This window comes from Sciurus vulgaris (genome assembly GCF_902686455.1).
Source record: "Sciurus vulgaris genome assembly, chromosome: 3".
Lineage (NCBI taxonomy): Eukaryota > Metazoa > Chordata > Mammalia > Rodentia > Sciuridae > Sciurus > Sciurus vulgaris.
In genome coordinates, this window is record NC_136463.1 from 36947667 (window position 1) to 36973681 (window position 26015).

At 35.1% G+C, this 26015-nt stretch overlaps 1 protein-coding gene across 1 annotated transcript in view; it reads right to left on the reverse strand.

The window, feature by feature from the left end:
- The window catches only part of BCAS3 (BCAS3 microtubule associated cell migration factor), a 568797-nt gene that overhangs the window by 523909 nt on the left and 18873 nt on the right, over nt 1-26015 (reverse strand). The window contains 1 exon segment of the mRNA XM_079131371.1: nt 3692-3773. Coding sequence (XP_078987497.1) covers nt 3692-3773 — 82 coding nt within the window.

Here is a 26015-nt window from a genome sequence, read left to right on the forward strand (position 1 = left end):
GTTGTCAAAGGGTTTTTTTTTCTATTTCTGTTGAGATGATCATACGGGTTTCCTCATTCAAATACAGTAAATTACACTGATTTTCAAATATTAACCAACCTGTTTTCCTGGAATAAATCTCACTTGGTCCTGTTGAGTAATGCATTCTGGATTCTAGTTGGTAATATTTATATGTAAATTGTGCCAAAGGGAAGAAAGGCATAGAAGGAGCAGAAGAGGGAGAGAGGTAGGGAATGGAGAAAGTATCAGATATGAAAAATTGAGACTCTGATTGATAAGAAAAACCTGACAGCAGAGTCAGGTGCGGTGGAGCACACCTGTGATCCCAGTGACTTGGGAAGCTGAGGAAGGAGGATCTCAAGTTCAAGGAGAGCCTCAGCAATTTAGTAATGCTCTAAGCAACTTAGCAAGACAAGAAAAAGAGCTAAGGATGTAGCTCAGCTGGGTTTAATTCTCAGCACCAAAATAAATAAATAAATAAATATATAAATAAAAGAATCAACAGAAGTGTTAGTATGCCACACTGAGACAATCTCAAGGAAAAAAAAAAGTAAAGAAGTAATTTCTTTTAATTACCCAGTAAAAGAGGTGTAATAATAGGAGTTTTAGAAAAAGAAAATAAAGAATCTTAGGGGAAGAAACCATGAACAACATTAATTTAAGACATTTTCTCAAAACTAAAGATCTTGCATTTCCACATTAAAGGAGTCCACGAAAAGGTATGAATCAAGACACAACACTGCAAAGCTTCAGAACATGGAGAACAAAGCCAACCCTCTGAGCTCTCAGAAAGAATACCGAGCTAGAAAAGAAAATGATGATGCTGGACACACCTGTAATCCCAGCAGCTCGGGAGGCTGAGGCAGGAGGATCACAAGTTCAAAGCCAGCCTCAGCAACTTTGGAAGGTGCTAAGCAACTCAGTTAGACCCTGTCTCTACATAAAATACAAAAAAGGGCTGGGGATGTGGCTCAGTGGTTAAATGCCCCTGAGATCAATTCCTGGTACCAAAACAGAAAAAGATGTCAAAGTGGCTTCAGACTCTTCCACATAACTCTAAAAGAATGCCTTCAAAATTGGAAGTAACGTGATTACAAACACGCAGCTATTAACCAGCCAAATTATCAATCAAGAGTTAAGGGAAACTAAAGATATCTTCAGTCAGACAAGATCTTCCACATATAATTTTTTAGGAAGTTACTATAGGACTTCTTCCATCAAAATGAAGGAATAAAGCATAACAGGTTTAAAAAAAAAAGGGGGGGGAAAGTAATGGGGAATTGCTATTTTCTATTACAAACTTTAGGGGATCAGTTGCATGTTTTACATTTAATCAAAACAAATCTAAAAACCTTACCAAATACAGTTGGGCACAGTGGCACACCACTATAATTCCAGCAGCTCTGGTGGAACAACAGAAGGATTTAGAGTTCAAAGCCAGTCTGAGAATCTTAGCAAGGCCCTAAGCAACTCAGCAAGGCCCGGTCTCTCAAAAAAAAATATAATGGGGATGTGGCTCAGAGGTTAAGCACCCCTGAGTTCAATCCCTGGTACCACAAAAAAAAAAAAAAAAAAACTTTACCAAATACAAAGAAAGCTATACAATATAACACAGTTGTAGCTCAGTGGTAGAGCACTTGCCTACCATGTGTAAGGCACTGGGTTCCATCCTCAGCACCACATAAGAATAAATAAATAAAATAAAAGTATTGTGTCCATCTACAACTAAAAAAAATATTTTAAAAAGATGTAACAAAATATTTACCCATGTAAATTTTATTTTAAATTAGCAATATTTTTAAAGAAATATATTACAGTGGAAGAAATATTCCATTAAATAGCAAAGTAAATAAAAGCTAATTTTTTTTGTGGTGCAGGGGATTGAACCCAGGGCCCTTGTGCTTGCAAGGCAAGCACTCTACCAACTGAGCTACATCCCCAGCCCTAAAAACTACTTTAAAAAAATATATATATATTTTTTTTTTATTTTTTATATTTATATATATTTTATATTTTATATATATATATATATTTTTTTAGTTACAGATGAACACAATACCTTTATTTTATTTATTCATTTTCATGTGGTGCTGAGAATGGAACCCAGTGCCTTATACATATGAGGCAAACACTACCACTGGGCAGAAACCCCAGCCCAAAATCTACTTTTAAATAGTTACAAAAGTAGTATTTTTATAATTTTTATTACTTTGATACTTTCAGGAAGTATTTCTGCCACAAGTAAAAGATAAGAAAAGTTGAACATTGGACTAAACAAAATAATTTTATAAATAAAATGAAGAGAGAAAAGTCTGCCTCTGTGAATACCATAGAAAAGAAACAAAGAGCAGAGTCCTTTAGTATTAAAAGTTCTTGTTGATGGTGATCATCCAAAGATAAAGCTGGTTATTCCAAAAACTTTATAGGAAAGGGTAGTCTAGAGTCTTCTCTTGTCAAAATATTTCACCAAAATACAAATGCAACAGAAAATGGGGAGGTGAGGGGGAGCACAAGCAAGGGAGCACACTTGTGGGGAGTGAAGGAAAGGGCAGAGAAAGAATATGCATGCGAAGGAGAGAGCACAAGGGTGCACTATGCACCTGAAATCTCTATATGAAATCTGTATGTCATACAGTTGAATAGAAGGTACAAAATCTCCACATGATAGCAGGATAGTGTTGCCTTGTTACCTCTACCCTTCCCATTTCATTTAAGCCGGTTTAATCACTAAATTAATCCCTAAAAATACTTATGCACAATCACATTGTCCCAAGTTTTAGTAAATGTCATTCTCACCAATTTAGAGAATTAACTGCTATAAGAAGTCTTAGGGGATTTTGCACATCAGAGTAATCTTTTAAAATATAATAGAATTAAAATATTTAATATCCCCTTTTTAAAAAAGATTTTAAAGTATCCAAACATGATTAATCTGATTAGGTCTTCAGCACACATGCAAAATACTCTTGAGTGAACAAAAGCAAGTTAATGAGAAAATACAACTTTTCAAAAGCTCAAAGTCTGAAAGAGCCAAGGGTTACTTAGATACCGAAAAAAACAATTAAACATAAACATACATTTAAATTTTTCTACATAAATATAAAACATAATTATCTAAACACGTTAAGAAGTATTCATTGTCACATCAGAGTTACAAGGTTAAAACCCCGAAATTCCACTTCTGACACAGCTGAAGACGCAGAAAGCGGAGTCGTCTACAACAGAGATAATAGTGAAAACCAAGCTCTCCCCAACAGTGAGTATAACTGAGAAGAAGGGCAGAGAAAGTGAACAGAGACCTGGGGAATACCCACAGAAGGAAAGCTAAGCCAGAAGCATAACAAAGACAGCACAGTCGCGAAGAAGGGATCTGGGAAGAAGGAGGCCATGAAAGCCAAGAGAGAAGAGGGCTTCAAGAAAGAGCTAGCAAAGGCAGAGGCTAAACTGAGATCAAAGAGGCTGAAGATAAATCAAAACCACAGCAGAAAGTGAATAGCCATATTGAATTGGTTAAGATTACCTATTTCCATCTCAACTGACAGAACTAAGGGTTTATCTTGCAGGGAGGAGGGGAAAGAGAATGGACACTTGGGGGAAAACAGACTTTAGTTATCATTCATGCTGTCTGTAGTCCAAGACCAACAAAAGAGAAACTCTGAATGATTTGTTTCTTCTTAAGAGCTACACTCACCAAACTGTGGAGCAGGCAAGATTCTAGCTGCTCGAATTGGGCCATGTCGAACAGAGAAGAGCTCCTGCGCTTCCCCACTAATCTGCATAAAAGAAGATAGAAAAAAATTCAGTAAATTAAAATGTAGGTCACATTATTGGATGAAAGCAAGATTCCCTAAATTTTAGTATAATTTGCCTAAAATATACAGGCACACACACACACACACACCCCTATTTTAGCCAGGTCATACACATTAAATACATTCATATTTTAAATTATCATAAGCATTTCTAGAAAAACATGACATTATGAACTGGAAAAAATGGTCTATACTGGAAGTCTACAATTTTTATCTTATTAAACTATTAGAAATCTGTTCATTTCCTACTCCAGAGCTTTCCATTTCAGAGCAAAGCAACTATGATACTATTCTGAAAAGCTCCACTTAAATATTGTAGCAACTTTCACCAGTTACTAGAACTGCTTATGCTTCTGGGACTTTTGGTTACTATGAGTAAATTATTTAAATCTATAAGACTATATTCTTTTAAAATTAAAAATAAGAAGGAAGAGCTGCTGAAAATGTCTCCAAGATACTTTTAATTTAATTTAATGCTATGAATAAGAATCATGTAAACAATCTTGTCATCATTTTTATTATACACAAAAACCAAACACCGTACAAATGTTCATGTTGAGATCTATCAGATTTATTCCTCAGATATATAAAGTACAATAATCCAAAGGGTAAAGAGGTACAGCTTTTCAACTGCAGACTGACATACTGAGCAGATTAAATTAACATTAGTGAAGAACTGCTCTTCAGACTTATTGTAAGTGATAATGTCTCAATACATTTTCATAATTGTTTAGAGTTTAATGGAATATGCAATATCAAAGAAAATGGCATAGATTATAAAACTAGTCTACATACCTAAGAATTTATAATAAATGTAATGAAGACAAAAATTCATCAAAAAAAATACACTACTGATATTTTTAATAGGACTGCCCAACAAGTAGTTTAATAAATCAAAAAGAGAAGTGAGGCCCTAAGCAATTTAGCAAGACCCTGTCTCTAAATAAAATATAAAAAGGGATGGAAATGTGGCTCAGTGGTTAAACAACCCTGAGTTCAATCCCTGATACCGAAAAAAAAAAAAAAAAAATAGAGTCAGGCACAGTAGTGCATGCCTTTAATCCCAGCTACTCAGGACTGATGCAAGAGAATCCCAAGTTCAAGTTTTGCTTCAGCAATTCAGCAAAACTCTGTCTAAAATAAAATAAAATAAAGGACTGAGAATGAAGATCAGTGGTAGAGAGCTTGCCTAGCATGTGAGGGTCTGCATTCTATCCCCACTACTAGAAAATAATAAAATATTAAAAATATATATATTACAAGAGGATTATAAGTCTTCTAATATTAAACTGTATATCTGTAGGGGTACCTTTTAGAAATAACTACTTTTTTACATTTCTACCTCTTTTATATGAATTTAAAAACTACAAACTATAAATAGTTTTCCTTCCTATAAATATTTATTGGCCACAACAACAAATCCTTCTATAGGACTTTGGAAGAAGAAAATGTGAGGAGTGGAGGGATCAACTGTGCAGCAACAGCACCACCTATCACCAAAGAAACACATAAATGCAATCACCACAGTACAGTAATCTAGGAGAACGTATCTTCTCCAGGTATCCTTTGTGACCTTTAATTTTCATAAAAAGAAAAGAAAACCATGGCCAGCATCTACTGTAGCTCCTAAGTCTATATTTTATTCATACTGAACAAAATTTAAAATATAGAAAAAGCCTTCATTCCATTTTCTACCCAATATAGTAAACATATATTCTCTTAAATCTACGAAGTATAATCTGATTTTTTAAGCACACATGCACTAAAGGGTGAAGCACAATGTACTCTAAGTATGTTACAGATAAGCTTTGCCTAGATCCACATGTGTCACTCTTGAAATTTTAACATAGACAAAGAATGAAAAGAATGGCACCCAAACCATTTATATTTTGAAAATAAAATGTTTGCTGAGAAAGAGATAAATAAACAGTCTTCTCCAATACACCTACTATTTCTATTAGGAAGAAAAATGAAAAATACATTTTAAAATAATACTGTAGAACTTATATTGAAATTGTAATTTCAGAATAATAAAAAACACCTCTCACAAGTTTTATACCTATAAAGAATTACAGTATTTTAACATAACATCAGCTGTTCTGTACTATTATTTCCATGTGCCATAGGTCTGGCATTTGGTTCAATCAAACAAAACCTTAATGTTAAGAAAGTATAAGCATATTTTAAGTGAGCATCTATACTCAAATGTAACAAAAATAATTGAAAAATCTGTCTTGGTATATTCATAACTTTATTTACCACTGTATTTAATACACACGAACTTACTTTGACACAAAAAAAAGTTTGAAATCTGACAAACCTAAAAGCCCTATTCTAAATCCCTCTTTATACAAAGAGCAACAGGTGAGAAGAAAAAAAACATTAGGTTGATCATCAAATGCATCGCCACATGCATGGTCCATTTCTCATGACCTCTAAATTAAGGTCCTAGAATCTTTGTTTAACTAACAGGAAAAGGGAGGAGGGAGGAAGTATTGTGTCACATTTATAGATATTTGTGAATATAATAAAACCATGATTATACAACATACTGAAATTAGAAGCTTAGGTCTAAACTATCCTATGAGAGACATAGATATCAACTTTCCCAGAAGAGAAGTCTCTGAATAATATGTGAAAATTCTATATTAAAATACCATTTCAGAATAGATCCAGTGCTACCAAAGACAGAATGTGTACACTTTGGAAAGGGCACACAGAGGATGTATATGTTCTTACAAACTCTGCTTTAGCTACTATTCTAAATTGCCTCTAATAATTTTATCCAGCATATTCACTGGTAATTTTGCTTTCAAATAAACAAGTGTCAAAACATTTTCTAAAACAGGCTATCGAACATGACTTTAAAGTTTCTTAAAAAGAGCTCATTGAAAATGGTAAAGAATCTCACAGATGAGGATTTTATAGGTCCTGAAAATTATCACATAGAGCTGTAAGTTCACTTTTAAACCAATGATAACAATAAATACAAGAACAATAAACACAGAACTACAAGGAAGGAGTGTACGGAGTAGTGTTCCAGCTTCTTGGCATCTGTGGTAACATGGGGAGAGAAGCAAACAGGGAGCAAACCTCCCTAAGTGCTCCTCATGGTCGCTGCCTTTGTTCTTACTGGTATTTTAATTTCTGATGACAGACTTTTGTTGTTTGGGGCATAAACCGGACGTACGAGCTTGGAGGCACAGTAAAGAGAACAAAGAATGATTTGTTCACACTGTAGGAAAAAAATCTTTTCCAACCATAGAAAATAGCTTTCGCATGGTGAAAATATGCAAATTACATACCAAACTAAAAAAGGGGTGGGGGAATACAAGCTCAGAATCTCACAACTCAATCTAAGGCAAAAGGAAATTACAGCAGCAGAGAGAATAATACACACAGAGAAAAGGTTATAAAAGTGCTAGGAGAGCTTAAGTGCTTATACTGAAGTCTGAAAGCAAACAAAGGTCATCCATCCCTCAGAACCAAATTTGTTTCTTAAATCCTGATGTTCAATTGGCTGCCAAATGGAAAATTCAAATACCAAGGATAATAAAAATAATACTTTACGATACCATGGAATTAGGACAACAGTACATATTCATACCCCCATCTTTCCCTACATTGGTAAAATGGTGGACTGTGGTCAGCAAATGATTTTTTAGCAAATTTTACAGAAAGATAATAAACACTTAAAAATGTATAAATGTAAAAACGTATAAAAGGGTTGGAGTTATAGCTCAGTAGTGGAGCACTTGCCTGGCTGTATGAGGCACTGGGTTTGATCCTCAGAACCACATATAAATAAATTAATTAAATGAAGGTCCATCAACAACTAAAATACATATAAATATATATGAAATATATATATGTAAATTTTTAAATGTACAAATCACCCAGGTCCAGTGGTGCACACCTATAATTCCAGCAACTCCAAAGCTGAGACAGAAGGGTCTCAAGTTCAAAGCCAACCTCAGCAACTTAGCATGACCCTAAGCAATTTAGCAAAACCCTGTCTCAAAAAATAAAAAGGGGTGGGGATGTGCTCCATGGTTAAGCACTCCAGGGTTCAATCCCCAGAATCAAAAAATAAAATTAAAAGGGTTGTGGATGTAGCTCAGTAGTAGAGCACCCCTACTTTCAATTTCCAAAACCCCCCATCCCAAAAAAAGCACAAATCATGAGTTATATGTATAGCTTAGTGAGTGTTCAATATTAATGCACTTTTGTTACCAGCATGAACAACAAGCCAAAGCACATTAGGAAAACTCAAAAGGTCCCAGCATACCCCTTTCCAGTCATAATCCCATTTTAAGGATAACTAACCACGAGCCTGACTTTTAATACTTTTTGTAAGTTTTACTTGTTAAACTTAGTGTAAACGAGATCATACAGTATATACTGTTATGGTGGATTCTTCTGCACATTACTATGCTTATGAAATTAATTAGTTGTTGCACATGATTGTAGTTTTCTGGCTTTAGTTTTCTGTTGTTGTATAGAATTCCCACTCTACTGTTGATGAACCTCTGGGTTGTTTCTAGTTTTTTATTTTTTTATTTATTTTTTTTTTATTATTTAAACAAGTGGGATACATGTTGTTTCTCTATTTGTACATGGAGTCAAGGCATACCATTTGTGTAATCATAAATTTACATAGGGCAATGTTGTTTGATTCATTCTGTTATTTTTCCCCTTCCCACCCCCCCTTCCACCCCTCTTTTCCCTCTATACAGTCCTTCCTTCCTCCATTCTTACCACCCTCCTTATCCCTAACCCTAAACCTAACCCTAACCCTAACGCTAACCTTCCTTCCCCCCATTATATGTCCTCATCTGCTTATCAGCGAGATCATTCGTCCTTTAGTTTTTTGAGATTAGCTTATCTCACTTAGCATGATATTCTCCAATTTCATCCACTGCCTGCAAATGCCATAATTTTATCATTCTTCATGGTGGAGTAATATTCCATTGTATATATATGCCAGTTTCTTTATTCATTCATCAACTGAAGGGCATCTAGGTTGGTTCCACAATCTGGCTATGGTGAATTGAGCAGCTATGAACATTGATGTGGCTGTATCTCTGTAGTATGCTGATTTTAAGTCCTTTGGGTATAGGCCAAGGAGTGGGATAGCTGGGTCAAATGGTGGTTCCATTCCAAGCTTTCTGAGGAATCTCCATACTGCTTTCCAGAGTGGCTGCACTAATTTGCAACCCCACCAGCAATGTATGAGTGTACCTTTTTCCCCACATCCTCGCCAACACCTATTGTTGCTTGTGTTCTTGATAAACGCCATTCTAATTGGGGTGAGATGAAATCTTAGGGTAGTTTTGATTTGCATTTCTCTTATTACTAGAGATGTTGAACATTTTTTCATATATCTGTTGATTGCTTGTACATCTTCTTCTGTGAAGTGTCTGTTCATTTCCTTAGTTTATTATATGCCAAGAAAAATTGTAAAAGATTTTGAAGTGGGAAAAAAAGACTACTGTGTGTTCTCTCAATAGATTGCCAATAATTCTCTGGAGGGCCCAATGGGTTTTTTCTGATATCACAGGGATCCTCATCTTTTCTTTGAGTGGGCAATCTTAGGATACTCTGAAGAAAACTGATAGAAATAAAATTAATTCTTGAATACAAAAATGAAAATGAATTTTGTCAATTAAAAATACAATTGAATTGCCCCCTGCAGAAATGATGATTTAAAGCAATAGCTTTTTGGTTTGGGTTTTGTTTTACTTTGCTTAGTTTGTTTGTTTGGGGTGGTGCTGGGACTCAAACTCAGCTAGGAAAAGCACATAACACTGGGTTTACTGGGTAAATGCCCTACCACTGAACTACATGCCCAGCCCAAGCAATATATTTTAGTGCCAACAGGATATTAATGAGGTTTATATCTATCAGCAAATTCATTTTAATGTGCCTATGGTGGCCTACATTTATTCTTCACCTTCTCCTTTGAACTACCTATAACAACTTCCCAATTCGTTCATTAATGAATGAATAAGTTAAATAAGATCTAGGTCACTTGTCCCTTTTATAGTTATATATAAGAATCTTTATTTCACAATTTTGAAAATAACATCACAAAAACCATTCTTGCAGATGGTTTTTGATGAATAAGTACTTTTGGAGTAAACAGTATATTTCCTTCTATATAAGGATATAGGATAGTATAGAGAAAAATCAATGAAACCAAAGTTGATTGTCTGAAAAGATCAATAAAAATCATTAAGGCTCTAGCCAGGGTTGGGGTTGTGGCTCAGTGGTAGAATGCTTGCCTAGCATATGTGAGGCACTGGGTTTGATTCTCAGTGCTGCATATAAATAAATAAAATAAAGATATTGTACCCATCTACAATTTAAAAAAAAAAATTAAAGACTCTAGCTAGCTTCAGAGAGAAAGAAGGCACCAATTACTAATAAAAGAAATGAAAGAGGGAAAACACTATAAATCCCATGAACGGGGAAAGAATAACGGACAAAATTTCACCCACATTTGATAACCTAGGTGGAATGAATCAATTCCTTGAAAGACACAATCTGTCAAACTCACACAAGAAGAAAGTAACAATAACTTCCCAAAGAGAAAGAACCAGAACCAGACAGCTCACTGGTGAACATTACCACATATTTAAGAAACAAATAATACCGATTCCCTAAAATCTCTTCCAGAAGAAAAAATCAGCAAGAATACTTCTAATCATCTATGAGGCCTCCATTACCCTAATACCAAAGCCACAAAAAAGACATTCATTATAAGGAAACCATAGACTCTCATGAACATAGGTATAAAAGTTCTCAACAAAGGAGTAGCAAATCAAACCCAACAATGTATTGTAAGAATGATACATCATGACTAAGTGGGATTTATGCCAGGAATGCAAAGCTGGTTCTACATTCAAAAAAAAAAAAAATCACTGAATTCAACCCAATCATATTAACTAATTGAATAGGAAAAATCATATGTTCATATTTAATAGATAAAGAAAAAACATGTAACAAAATCCAAAGATATTCATAAATAGAAAAACTTCCCACTAAACTAGAAATAGAACTTCCTCAACTTAATTAAAACATATACAAATTTTAAAAACCTTAGAATTAACATACTAATGGTGAGAAACTTTATGCATTCCCCACAAATACAGGAATGAAACAAGGATGGTTCATCTCCCACTCAGCGACTAGGGACTAAACCCAGGGTCAGTCTATCACTGAGTTGAGACTGGCCTCAAACATGCAATCCTCCTGCCTCAGCCTCTCAAACTACTGGGATTACAAGCAATGCACCACCACATCCAGTTTATAAAATGTTTTTAAATCTTTTCTAAAATGTTGACCACCAGAGATCTAAAGATAGCCCATTTAAATATACAAATGCAATTATCAATCTTTTCTCATTGTTTCATATATATTAACCATAGGGACACAACACAATTTTTTGAAAATGAAGATTATTTTGTTAATTTTAAACTTAAAAAATAACACAACTAAAAAGTTTTTATTAGGAGAAAAAAGGTAATCTAAGACCTTTAATATCAATCAATATGGACTCAATTGTAACAAATGTATCATACAAATAAATGCAAGATGTTAATAGTAGGGGGAAAAGTGGAACTGCTGCAGGGATATGCTAGGACTCTACTTAGATCTTAACTTTTCTGTAAACCTAAAACTACTCAAAAACAATAAGGACTACTAATTTAAATACATACAGAAAATACTTTTGAAAACTTTAAAATTCTAAAAAATAAAGTTAATCTTTCCTAATAGCAACAAAAGGGGGAAAAGATGAAAGAAAAAACAGAAATGAGAAGGAAGAAGGATAATTAAGGTCTTATAAGGACTTTAGTTCCTAAAGCAGTAAAAGACCTCAGCAGCCCCTTTAAATATACAGCATATCATTCTCAATTTTCTATATTTCACAATACATATTTCACAATACAGAAACAACACCTGAACAATGCTGCTTAAAAAGACTGTTGCATTACTGTTTTCAACTTAAAAAGTAACAATTTTTTTTTCTTAATAACAGGAGAAATGCTGAAAATGTAAAAAGAAATGGGGTAGGTCATGGCAGGTACCATCTTATAATAAAGAACTCAGGTAAGAAGCAATAAAGAGACTTTGCCCAGCTAAATAAGTAGCCATTATAACTACAAAATAAACTGTATTAGGAACTGACAGTCTCTCCCAGAATCACCATGGAAGAAGTATTTGATGATAGTTCCACATTTCTGCCTTCAATCAACTGGACATCAAAAATATTCTGGAAAAAGAATTATATCAGTACTAAAGATGCGGTCTTTTTGTGTGTGCCATTATTCCATAAACAATAAATATAATAACTATTTACATGACATTTACATTATATAGATATTATAAATAGTCTAGATATGATATAAAGTATACAGGATGATATCTATAGGTTTTATGATATATTACATTTCATTTTCATTTATTTTTATTAGTTCCTTTAAATTATACATAACATTAGGGTTCATTTTCACATTATTATGCAAGCATGTAATATAATTTTCTCTAATTCAGTCCCAAGTATTTTTAATTGCACAATTTTATATGAGCATCAACAGATTTTAGTATATGTAGAGTGGGTAGTCTTGAAACCAATCCCCCATGACAGATGACTGTATTTTCATTTTATACATATGGAAACAAAAAAAAAAACTGCAAAAAACTGTCCAGCCTCAAAAGACCTCAAAATTTCCTACTGATACACTGTATTCAAAGTAGTTCTTAGGCAGCTTTTTTCTTTAACACATCACTGTCAATGTTTTATTTTATGTGTTATAGCTTTAAGGCAACACTTTCAAAAACTTAAGGAAGCACATTTGGAGGAACATATTTCTAGTGGTAAAGAGCAGTCCTTTAGAAAGCTCTGAAAATTAGGGGGAAGAGAGGAGTAAAATTTTTATTTTATTTTTGCCTGCCTGACCACAAATGATTCAGTTAATGTCAGAGTGTCAGCATCTCTGTAACCTACTAGATATACATCAAGAAAAAAAAAAAAGTGAACCACAAAAACCACCTGAAATGCATATTTGTGAGGACTAACAACTTATAGAACAGATATTTGCTAACCACACAAAAGAGACTGTAAAGCAGTCTGTATTTTGGTCTTGACACTAAATACAAAATAGAAAACCTGAAGTGAGTTTCAAGAACAATATGAAAACCACAGGACACAAATAATGAATGGCACTTGTGATCATGTTTTCATACTTCCAAATTTTTGCACACATAGGAGTATCTTAAGGAGACTTTGACCTTTTCCTTCAGTCTGATTTTCTAAGGGAACATCAAAGAAAAGCATTTGGAACTCACACATTCCTTCAGTTATGGGATGCTGATTTAGACATTACACTTCAAAACCCCAGCCATTACTTCAGCACGCACCAATCCAAATATCATTCCAGTCCTTTGAAGCTGCTCTAATGGTATCTCCCATTTGCAACTAACACTTCTGTAGTCAAAAGATCTTACTTTGGGTAGATGTTAATGTAACACCACTCAGACTACACTGACACACACGCCTGGAGGCAGACTTGAAGGTGTTCAGGAGTCAATGTAACACCATTACAGAGAGTGTTGGCCTAGCAGCTGTCATAAACACTTCATAATCACTCACACATACAAAATGGATAGCCTTTAATCCATTATTTTATGATGTCTTGAATAGGATGAATCTAAAATAGACACTGACCAAAACAAGACAGACACAAAAGATTACATGATGTGTGCATCAATTTAAAGGTTTAACACATGCAAACTAACCTGTGGAGAAAATAGTGATTATCTTAACCAGGAAGGTGCAGAGGAGGAATACTCACTGGAGAACTCCATGAGTAAGAAAAATGTCCTTACACTTTCTTCCCAATGGTGGCTTCATTTACTTGTATGAATACACATACAGGCACATATTCTTACATAAACACTCATATACACACAAAAGGAAAAAAGTCATCAAATGTGTACATTTTATACTATTTGTGCATTTTTTTGCTTGCTTTTTGAGACAGGGTCTATGTTGTCCATACTAGCCTTGAACTTAAGATCCTTCTGCCTCAGAATACCACAGGATTATAAGCATAGGCCACCACGCCCTGCTTGTATCTTTCTTTTTAAAAAGACAATGATCATAAATAAGGGGTTGGGTTTGCCCCCATCCTTTCTCCTCAGTTTTGCTGTGAACCTGAAACTGCTCTAAAATATGAAGACTTTTTAAAAAGTTATCTATTACAGAGCTGGGGATATAGGTCAGTTGGTAGAGTGCTTGCCTCTCATGCACAAGCCCTGGGTTCAATCCCCAGCACTTAAAAAAAAAAAAAAAAAAAAAAAAAGTTGTCTATTACAGAATTGGATGGAGTTAAAAATGAGCTCTAATTTTTCTGTCTGTAAATAAAGACTAATACTAGTAAAATGGCAAGATAACATATGATCTTTGCAATATGCCTAAAATAATGTGGTGTTTTCAAATTTTAGCCATTATTATTTACATTAATACTATGTGTTTTTATTTGAAGCACAAATGTGGAAACTCCCCAGGCATCCCATCACTCCTCAGTGCTCCACGTCACTTTATTCATACCCCTACGCTGCAATTACAGTGGGCTTCCCAACCCCAGCATTACTAATGTTTTGGACTGGACAATTCATTGTTGTGGGAGGCTGTCCTGTACTCTCTAGGAGGTTTAGCAACATCTCTGACTTCTACACACAGGATGCCAGTAGCAACTCCCAATCATGGCCATAAAAAGAGGCAAAAGTCTCCTTGGGAATAAAATCATTCCTAGTTGAGCATCACTGGGAAAGGCTGCAAATATTTAATGAAATCTCCCCATAATATATGATCTCCTTAAGTCAGTGCACTCAGGTGTTTAGTTACATTTTTATCTCCTTCTACTTGATAGAGACTACAATGTTTCAGGCTGATCGTCTAGAAAAATTATGGAGTGAATGATTAATAGAAATAAAGATGTTAGGATTGCAAATGAAATAGGTGGAGTGCAAAGAACAAGACATAATTAAATGTGTTTTGAGTCTTTCTCAGATTGAGTTCCAGTACCCTTAGATGAAAATATTCAACAAAAAGTTGATTTTTTTTTTTTTTTTTTGTGGTACTGAGGATTGAACCCAGGGTTTTGTGCAAAAAATTTTAATAAGAAAAAAAAACTACTTGTTAGACAATTTACTAAGCACCATAGACATAAAGATCATTAAGATGTGGTCACCGTTGTAGACAGGCTTACAAGCAGTCCTCCCAACTGCTAATTTAAAATCAAGATCACCAAAAAATACTGGAATTCATATATCATGAGAATCAAAACTAAGAAATTCTCTCATTCAGAACACACACAGAGAACAAGAAAACAAGGTGAAAACACAGACACAGGAAAGACAGTCAAGCGACAGAGTGACGCTGGAGTTAGATAACTGCCAGCCAAGGACTTCCAGCAGTAAGAATCAGGAGTATGGCCCTATGCAGAGATTTTTAAAAACTCTGGTTTTGGACCAAAAAGAGAAATTCTCAAATTAATTCCCATCTTCCTATGTCTAAAATTTAAAACATTAAAATGCACATGAATAAAATTTAGAAAATAGAAAAACTAAATTTCTTTCTAAAGTACCTCAAAAACTAGTATTTCTGATGCAAATCAATTCTACACTAAGATTTCATCTCAGTTCAGTCAGAATGGCAATGATCAATAACAACAAGGTCAGCTGTGGTGGCACATGCCTATAAGCCCAGTGGCTCGGGAGGCTGAGGCAGGAGGATCGAAAGTTCAAAGCCATCCTCAGCAGCTTATCAAGGTCCTAAGCAACTTAGTGAGACACTATCTCAAAATAAAAAATAAAAAGGACTGGGGATGTGGCTCACTGGTTAAGCACACCTGGGTTCAATCCCCAATACAAAAATAATAATACTAACACAAACAACAATAAAAGCTGGCGAGGATGTGGGCAATAGGTACACTTGTACATTGTTGCTGGCATTGCAAACTAGTACAGCCACTCTGGAAAGCATAGGGAGATTCCTCAAAACTAGAGATGGAACCACCATATGACCCAGTTAACAAACTCCAGGGTATTCCCCCAAAAAATCTAAAATCAGTATACTACAACAATATAGGCACTTCAATGTTTATAGCAGCACAATTCGCAATAGCTAAATTATGGAATCAACCCAGACACCATCAATAGATTAAGAGATTGTGGTATGTATGTATACACAAACATACACAGTGGAGTTCTAGTCAGCCATAAAAAAGAATGAAATTATGGCGTTAGCTGGCAAATGGATGGAAATGGAAAATGTCATGCTAAGTGAAAAAAGCCAAACTCAGAAATTCAAAGGTCAAATGTTTTCTCTCACATGTAGAAGCTAGAATAAAATAAAGAAAAGCAGGGAGGGAAGGATAGGACAACATAAAGAACCAAATAGAAATTAATAGACAAACAAAAGGAAGTCTAGTAAGAGTAGAGGAAGGAGAATGGGGTGGGAAAGGGCAAGAAGGATGGGAGGGAAAGAGAGGAGATCATGAACTGAAATTGATTTCCATGCACATATAAGTTTGTCAGGATAAACTCAACCACATGTGTGACTATAAAATTAAAAAAAAAAAAAAAAAAAAAAAAACAGTATTCCTTAGTATGGAGATTCCTAAGAAAACTTGGAATAGAACCACCATTTGACCCAGCCCTAGGTTTACACCCAAAGTACTTAAAATCAGCATACTACAGTGATGCAGCCACATCAATTTTCATAGCAGCTCAATTCACAATACCTAAACTATGGAACCAACTGAGGTGCCCTTCAACAGATGAATGGATAAAGAAAATGTGGTATATATACACAATGGAATATTACTCAGCCTTAAAGAAGAATGAATTATGGCATTTGTCAGTAAATGGATGTTACTGGAAAATATTATGCTAAGCAAAATAAGCCAATTCCACAGAACCAAAGGCCAAATGTTTTCTCTGTTAAGCAGATGCTAATTAACAATAGGTGGGCAGGGAAACAGAGGTATTTTGGACTAGACAGTAGGGAGTGAAGGGAAGGGAGGGGGTATGGGAGGTAGGAATGACAGTAGAATGAATCGGACATTATGATCCTATGTGCATATTACATGACCTGTGTAACTCTACATCATGTACAAGCAGACAAATGAGAAGTTATACTCCATTTATGTATGATGTGTCAAAATATATTTCACTGTCATGTGTAATTTATTAGAACAAATAATCTTTTAAACAGCATTTCTTAATACCCCTTTTGCATCAGAATAAGTCAAATAATTATTGACAATCAATCTGAAAAAATATCGAGTAAAAGGACAGGTTTTTAATAGGTAAACTTTCATTTTAATATTTAGAAAAAACAAAGATACTTCAATTCTACATTAAAACAGTTCTTACTGTTGTACATATATCCCTATATAGTTAATTCCTGATTTTCTTATCTACCCATAATTAATTTTCCCACTAAATATTATATATTTATCTATCTATATCTAGATCCACATACAGATATCTGAGTCAGGAGTTTCCATCACATTTTTCTCCAGAGCAGTACTGCTCATCCTGGGGAGTTGATAACCAGGGGACGCATGGCAATGTCTGGAGACATTTATGATTATCATACTTGTGGGCTGTTTCTTTTATATAGTAATAGAGGCTACTGATGCTGCTAACATATCCTGCAATGTACAGGAGAGTCCCACACAAAAGAATCATCTAGTAAAAAATACCAACAGTGGCAATGTTGAGTCACAAACATAAATGACTTTCATTTGCATATTTTATGCCTTATTATTTCAGATAATTCCCTATGTAAAATATTAACCCCTTTCAGTTGGGCTCAGTGACATCTGCCTATAATCCCAGGATGAGGCAGAAGGATCATAAATTCAAGGCCAGCCTAGGCAACTTAGTAAAACCCTGTCTCAAAATAAAAATTAAAATGGCTGAGGATGTAACTCAGTAGAGCATTCCTGAGAACTCCCAGTATGCATGTATGTACACACCAAAAAAAAAAAAAAAAGACTGAATTATTTGAACTAAATTCCTTTTGTCACAACACAACATTATGGGGGCTGGGGTTGTGGCTCAGTGGTAGAGCACTTTCCTGGCTCATGTAAGGCACAGGGTTCAATCCTCAGCACTGCATAAAAAATAAGTAAAATAAAGGTATTGTGCCCATCTACAACTAAAAAAAAAAAAAGATGACATTACAGCCTGGCTCAGTGGTGCATGCTGCAACCCAGCAGCTCAGAAGGTTCAAGCAGTAGGTTTGCAAGTTCAAAGTCATTCTTAGCAACTTAGCAAAGCCCTAGAAACTTCTTGAGACCCTGTCTCAAAATTTAAAAAAAAAAAAAAAAAAAAAAAAAGGGCTGGGGATGTGGCTCAGTGTTTAAGTACCCCTCAGTTCAATCTTTGGGACTAATAAAAAAAAAAAAAAAAAGACAACATTGTGAAAGTAAAAACATCACAATAGCTCTAAAGGAAACTAGTTGAACAACTGATGAAATTTGAATATGAATAGTAGATTCATAATAGTATTGTATCAAATTAAATGTCCTGGTTTTAGTAACAATGCTATGGTTATTATTTATGGAAAGGGGACATGATTTCTCCAACCTATAAATGGTTCAGAAAAGAAATATGCACAGGGCTGAGGTATAGCTCAGTGAAGAATATTTGCCTAGCATGCACAAAGGCCCTGGGTTCAAACCCCAGCAACACACACACACACACACACACACACACACACACAATCTTGAGAGAATGACAAAATCAAGTAGAACAAAACACCTACATCTGGTGAATCTGCATAAAGGGTATTAGGAATTCCTTGTAATAATTATAAAATTTGAAATTACTATAAAATAAAAAGCATTTTTAAAGCCCTACAATAAGATACCAACAACAAAATGGCTAAAATTTTTAATACTGAAATACCTAAGTACTTATGAGAATGTGGAGCATATAGAACTTTTAAACACTGTGATGAGAATACAAAGTTGTTAAAACCACATTGGAAAACAGTTTAGAAGTGTCTACTAAAGTTAAACATATACCTACCCCATTACATGGCAAGTTGAATAGTAGGTCAACACCCAAAAGAAATGAACGGCATATGTCTGCCAAAAAGACACCATAAAAAAATATTAAATTGTTGAGTGCAGCGGCACACACCTGTAGTCCCAGCAACTCAGGAGGCTGAGGCAGAAGGATCACAAGTTTGAGGTCAGTCTCAATTCACCCAGGCCCTGACTCAAAAACTATAAAGAACTAGGGGTGCAGCTCAGTGGTAAAATGCCCCTGGGTTCAATCTCTAATACCAAGAATAAAAAGGACAAGGAAGAGGAAGAAGAAGAAAACTCTAAAGAAAACTCAAAAACTGGAAACAACAAAAATGTCTTCCAGTCATGTAGAGGATTTTATGAAACATTTTATAATCATTTTCATATGATAGAACAGTACACAAAAAAATAATAAGTGCTACACACAAAACATGAAAAAAATTCCATAGTCATAATGTTAAGAGAGAAGTCAGACAAAAGAATACATACTGTCTTATCTGTGATCATTTTTTTTTTTTATCAAGTTCAAGAACAGAAAAAATAATCTCTGGTGACAGAAGTTAGAATAGTGATTACTTGGGGGTACAAAGAGGACAGGGGAGTGATGAGGGATTCTTCTCAGGTGCTAGAAGCATTCTGTATCTTAAATTAGGTGACAGCTGGAAGGTTACATTCATATCTAAGAATTCAATCTACATGCTTACAGTATGTGTACGTTAATATATATATATGGTCAATAAAACTGAGCAAACAATAAAAAATTACCTTCCACAGACTCATAATTCTACATGGCTTTAGGGTTTAAAAAAATCAGAAAGACCAAAACCAAGGAGTTTCATTTAGAATAAATTTTGAATTCACATAGTATCCACTGCCTTTGTCAAATCAACCAAAGTCACATCATGCCATTATTAAAACACAAGGAAAAATTAAATTTCAGATACAAGACTCCTCTGAAGTAATATATTAGAAGTCTACACAAGAAAAATATTATTGTCCACTACTGTGGGTGTATTTCAGAAGTTAAAGTCTTCATTTCTTCTTTTTTAATCTCCATGACCCCCAATACTTCCACTGCAGATGCCTAACAAGCCACCTACTATTACTTTTCCAGTACAAGAATGGAACAACCAAAATAAGGCCCTATTCTGAACAAAGGCAATATTTTGACTGTGCTCCAAACATTCTATGCTTACCAGTATACTCAAATCACTAAGTTTATATTATTCCCAAATGAGACATATAAAAATTGCTTCCTGGCTAACAATCTTAACATGGCAAGGTCTACTGGCACCGAACTTCTAATAAATAATACACTAATTGGTATTTACCTCAAATATGTCCTGGTATGTTTGCTCTAAAGCTTTCAGCGTGTGAAAGATACACTAAAAACTTTAGGGTAAATAGTTCAAGAATAGCTGCACTTTTCTCAGATCAATGTTTTAGTGACACCTAGTGTTAATTTGAAGTATAAGCAAAGCTCCAAGAAACCATCAAAAATGCTAACTTTTGTAACTAAAGTACACTGTTTCACAACTTCCATCTTCCACATGTTGCAATGAACACATATTTATGAATATGAAATTCAGAGTACTTTATAAAAGAATCCCAAGAGCTGGGTGCAGGAATGTATGACTATAAATCCCAGCAACTGGGGAGGCTTGAAACAAGAGGATCACAAGTTCAAGGCCAGCCTGGACAATTTAACAAGACTCTATGTCCAAAAAAAAAAAGGTTGGGGAGCAGAGACCTGGGGAGCTTGTTCAGTTGCAAAGCACCCCTGGACTTAACACAGTACCAAAAAAAAAAAAACCACTCAGGAAATTCACACTTAAGATGTGTGCATCTGGTGGGCATGGTGGTACACACTTGCAAACCTAGTGACTTGGAAGCTGAAGCCAGAGGATCGTAGATTCAACACTAGCCTCAGTAACTTACTGAGATTGTTCCAAAATAAAAAAGGACTGGGGATGTACCTCAGAAGTAAAGGGTTCCTAGTTTTCATCCTCTGTTAAAAAAAAAAAAAAAAAAGTACAATAAATAACTAAAAAATATATATAAAATATATTATATTTGGGATGTGTGTGTGTGCAGTTCAGTGGCACAGAACTTGCTTAGTGAGGCTCTGGGTTCAATACTCACAAAGCAAAAATAATTTTTTTGTGTGTGAGTGTGGTACTGGGGGATTGAACCCAGGGCCTTGTCATGCAAGGCAAGCTCTCTACCAACTGAGCTATATTCCCAGTCCAAAAATAAAATTTGTGTATTTAATTTAGTGTAAATTTTACTTAAACACTAACCAAATAATGAATACTATATGCAAATGTTTGCATTTACTTTGAAATGCACTAAGATAGAGGAATATGAAATAAAGCAGGCATAATAAAATCTTAATAGCACAACTAAGGTGATGGGAATTCATGTTTTCACGACAAAATTGTTTTAATTTTGCTCTGTGTTCAAAATTTTATAAGTCTTTACATTGGTTAGAAAGCCTTAGCCCACAATCATGGATATCTCTCTCTATTCTTCACCTTGCCCACAAAGCTCCACCTAAACAGCTTACTCACTATTCTTCAATATCTGAAGTATATTCCCACCACAGTGTACAACCTGGCTTTGAATGCTCCTCCTTCAGATGCCTGTATGGATATTGCATTCTTCTGTACCTCTGTTGGACTGGATATTTGAGAGCCTGTCCAAGACCACCCTATGTAAAACAAGAACCCAGAGCAACACAAACCACCCTACCCTAACATTTTTCACCAACTAACATAGTATCTGTTTATTATCTATCTACTCCATCCTCTAACTCACCTACCTGCAATGGAAATTCCTTCAAAAGAACGGCTTTGTTTTGCTCAGTGTTGTTTTCCCAGAACCTTCAACAGTCTAACATGTGATGAACAATCAATAAATCTTTACTAAGTGAATAAATTAATAAGTGAATAGGGTAAACATAAATGACATGACTTTGCAAGAATGCAATTTGGCAAGGATAAGAGCCTTACTTATATTGATCTCTCAATGATCATAAACATGATCATAAAGATATTTATTTCATATTCCTAAAAATAGGAAAGAAATTTAAGAAATCTCAATCCATATCTCAGTATAGAGAAAAGAAAATTTCTATTTCAGAGTTTCTGACTAGCATTTGTTTTAATCCTACCCAGACTAAATCCTATTCTTGAGTTCATGCCACTTCTTATCATAATCTCATGATTTTCTTCATATTACAGTTTAAGATGTAAATAAATTCATTCCTATTTAAATTTCTGTCCTACTAACTCCATGACTACAAAGACCTTGGCTATTGTGCTCACAACTGTATATCCCAAACCTGTGTTGTATAAATGAACACTACGTGGATTTAAATCCTCATAGATCATGGCACCAAGTTAATCAATATCTAAAACTGGGAGAAGAGCTAAGGGTGGTGGCACAGGCCTGTATCCCAGCTACTCCAGAGGCTAAGACAGGAGGATCACAAGTTTGAGGCTAGCCTGGGCAAACTTAGCAAGACCCTGTCTCAACAAAAATTAAAAGGGCCAGGGAATGTCACTCAATGCTAAAGCACCCTAGGGGATTTAATTTCCAGTAACAAAAAAATAAGAAGAAGAAAATAAATATTTTACCAAGGTATGTTTATTCTCTTAATTGGAGGCTCACAGGTGGGACAGTTATATTAAACCAACAAATAGTTACTGTGGATGTAGCTTAGTGTGAGCACATGCCTAGCATACATGATGCCTGAGTTCAATCTCTAGCATGGCAAAAAAATTAAATTAACATCAACCAATGGGAGTGCTTTACACATACTAGAAGCAAAAACTAATGGTTTAAACAGGTTGTGACTTTCAGCTCTACCACTTACTGAGAAGCAGTATGATTTAGCATGGGCAAAGATTCACGAGAGGCATTTTTTTCTAGGTTGACCAACATAAAACTCCCCACTATCCAGCATGTATTTGAAGGTATTTCACAAATGAAAACAAAAACTAAACTACTCAACTTCTGCTATCACATTTGGGAAATAATGAATCATAGCTTTTGGGTTACAGGCTTCAAATGTGAATTCAGATGGATCTTTAAATTCTAGTTCCAACTCTTACAAGCACTGTGACCTTACCACCCATGAAAGAAGATAATTTCTACCTGGTAGTATACATTACCTGAGATAATGTGCATACAAATCTCTTTGACTATAATGAGAGCTCCATCAATAGCCCACAATAAGCTTATTTTCCCAGGATAAGCTTATTTGCCTCTTAATTCATGAAAGAGTACTCACGAGAATATACTACTATAATAGTATACAACTCACCAAAGAAAATTCCATCAAGAAAAGATTTATTCAAGCCCCTCAAAATAATCTGAGCATAAGGAGGAATGAAGACTTTTAAATTGTTCAGAAATAAATACAAGTTAACTTTAAAACTATTAAAAGTAACACCTGTAATTACAACCAAAACAAGTGGGCAATTAAAGCAACCTGAGTCCCACCAAAGGAATGTGCTCAATCCAGTCAACACCCCTAATCACACAAGGTTCAAAGTTCTTGTTCGAACTATAGCTTCCTTTTTGTCTTCAACTCTGTCAACAAACAACATATGGAGCAAAATGTACTCTCTATTAATAAAAAAAGTTTCCTTGGGTTGGGGTTGTGGTTCAGTGGTAGAGTGCTTGCCTAGCATGTGTGAAGCACTGGATTCGATTCTCGGCACTGCATATAAATAAATAAAGAAAATAAAGATCCATCAACAACTAACAAAAATATATTTTAAAAAGTTTCCTTTATAAAATTATTTTCTCTAATCATGACCAAGAAGTATTGGTAAGTTAAAAAAAAAAAAAAAACTGTCAGACCTTGAGTCTTTCATCTACACCTTTGACATACTTCAATTACCAAAAAATATCGCAGGGTCTTGCAAAATAACTGATGGCAAAAGAGGGGATGGGGGTAAAGCTCAGCAGTAGAGCACTTACACAGCATGTTTAAGATCCTCAGTTTGATCTCCAGCACTGCAAAGAGGAAAAAAAAAAAAAATAGAGAAGGAATACTATTTCTAAGTCCATGATATACCAGAAGGATCCTTGTGCCTTTGCAAAATAAAGCTAAGCTTTTAAAAACAAGAAAAACAAAACCTCACACCATATGACAACTATATGATTAGAATGAAGGGTCAGAGAGCCAGGTGCAGTGGCACAGGCCTGTAATCCCAAAGGCTCAGGAGGCTAAGGCAGGAGGATCGTGAGTTCAAAGCCAGCCTCAGCAAAAGGTGCTAAGCAACTCAGTGAGACCCTGTCAATAAGCAAAATACAAAATAGGGCTGGAGATGTGGCTCAGTGGTCAAGTGTCCCTTAGTTAAATCCCCAGTATCAAAAAACAAAAACCAATGAAACAAAAGAAGAGTCAGGCATGTTGGCACAAGCCTATCATCCCAGCAGCTCAAGAAGCTCAGGTGGAAGGACTGTTGAGTTGAAGGCCAGCCTCAGCAACTTAGTGAGGCCCTAAGTAATTCAGCAAGACCCTATCTAACTAAAACATAAAAAAGGGCTGGAGATGTGGCTCCATAGTTAAGTGCCCCTGATTTTGATCCCCAGTACTACTAAAAATGTATATATATGAATGATTAGAATGAAGGACCAAAGCTAATCATAAGTGGTTTATGAAGGAATAAATAATTCCTAACTTAAAGTGTTAAAGAATTATGTGGTCAATGTGATTGTTATGTACCAAACTCTATGGCATTAAGGTCAAATTCTGTAATGAAGAGCATACTAATGTTTATTAAATCTAAGGTAATATGTTTGCTTATAAAGCTTTTAGGAAGAAACCATAATACCCAAAAGAACAGTAATTTTTAAAATGGGAAAAAATTCTCTCTCTCTCTCTCTCTCTCTCTCTCTCTCTCTCTCTCTCACACACACACACACACACACACACACACACACATTCACACACACAGTGTCAAGCAAGTTTGATGAATACATTTATTAAAGATACATATTCAAATTTCATTAGCCAAAAGTCTCCAACAGCAAAAGAACCACACAACAGAAGTTCACCCATCTAATAGAGTGAAACAATATTTAGACCACACCAAACATATAACATATGAAAGACATATGAGATAAACCAAAATACATGGTTCTTACTTCATCTCACTGAGTGGTGTTGCTCCCCAGTCTCTTCCACTATTACATTTTATTTTTGGTCACCCTAGGACACATACACACACACACATACACACACAAAACCCAACAGGCAAAGTAGGATGAGTATTTTGCAGTGTGAAATACTTATCAAATACAAATGAAGGGCTGGGGTTGTAGTTCAGTAGTAGAGCACTTGCCTAGCACATGTGAGGCCCTGGATTCAATCCTCAGCATCACATAAAAATAAATGAAATAAAGATATTGAGTCCATCTACAACTAAAAAATATTTTTTAAAAAAATACAAACAGAAGCCAGGTAGAGGGGTGCACACCTATAATCCCAGTAACTTGGGAGGCTGAGGCAGGAGGATCACAAATTCAAAGCCAACCTTAGCAACTTAATGTGACCCTGTCTCAAAAAAAAAAAAAATTGGCTGGGGATGTGGTTCAGTGGTAGAACACCCCTGGGTTCAATCCTCAGTCCCACACACACACACACACACAAAAAAGCCATAAACTCCTGCTCAGATTTCATTGAAAGGAATTCATCCTACATAGATACCCACACATAGAAAACAACCTTTGTTCAAGTTCACTACATCATTGTTTTAGTATGAAAACTATAGACATTTTCATCAATAAGGAACAAGTCATTAGCGAATATTCAAATAACAGAATTATTATGCAGCTATAAAGGTCCATGAAGGGGCTGGGAACCTGGCTCAGTGGAAGAGTGCTTGCCTGGCACGTATGAGGACCTGCATTTGATCCCCAGCATCCCATTAAAGGAAAAAAAATAAAGTCAATGAAGAAGTTCTCTGAATACTGACATTATGACATAAAAACAGTAAGGTTCAGAACAAAAATGAGAGAAATGTATCACATCTGTTTTGATGTACATAAATATAGCTCTAAGAACACATCACAA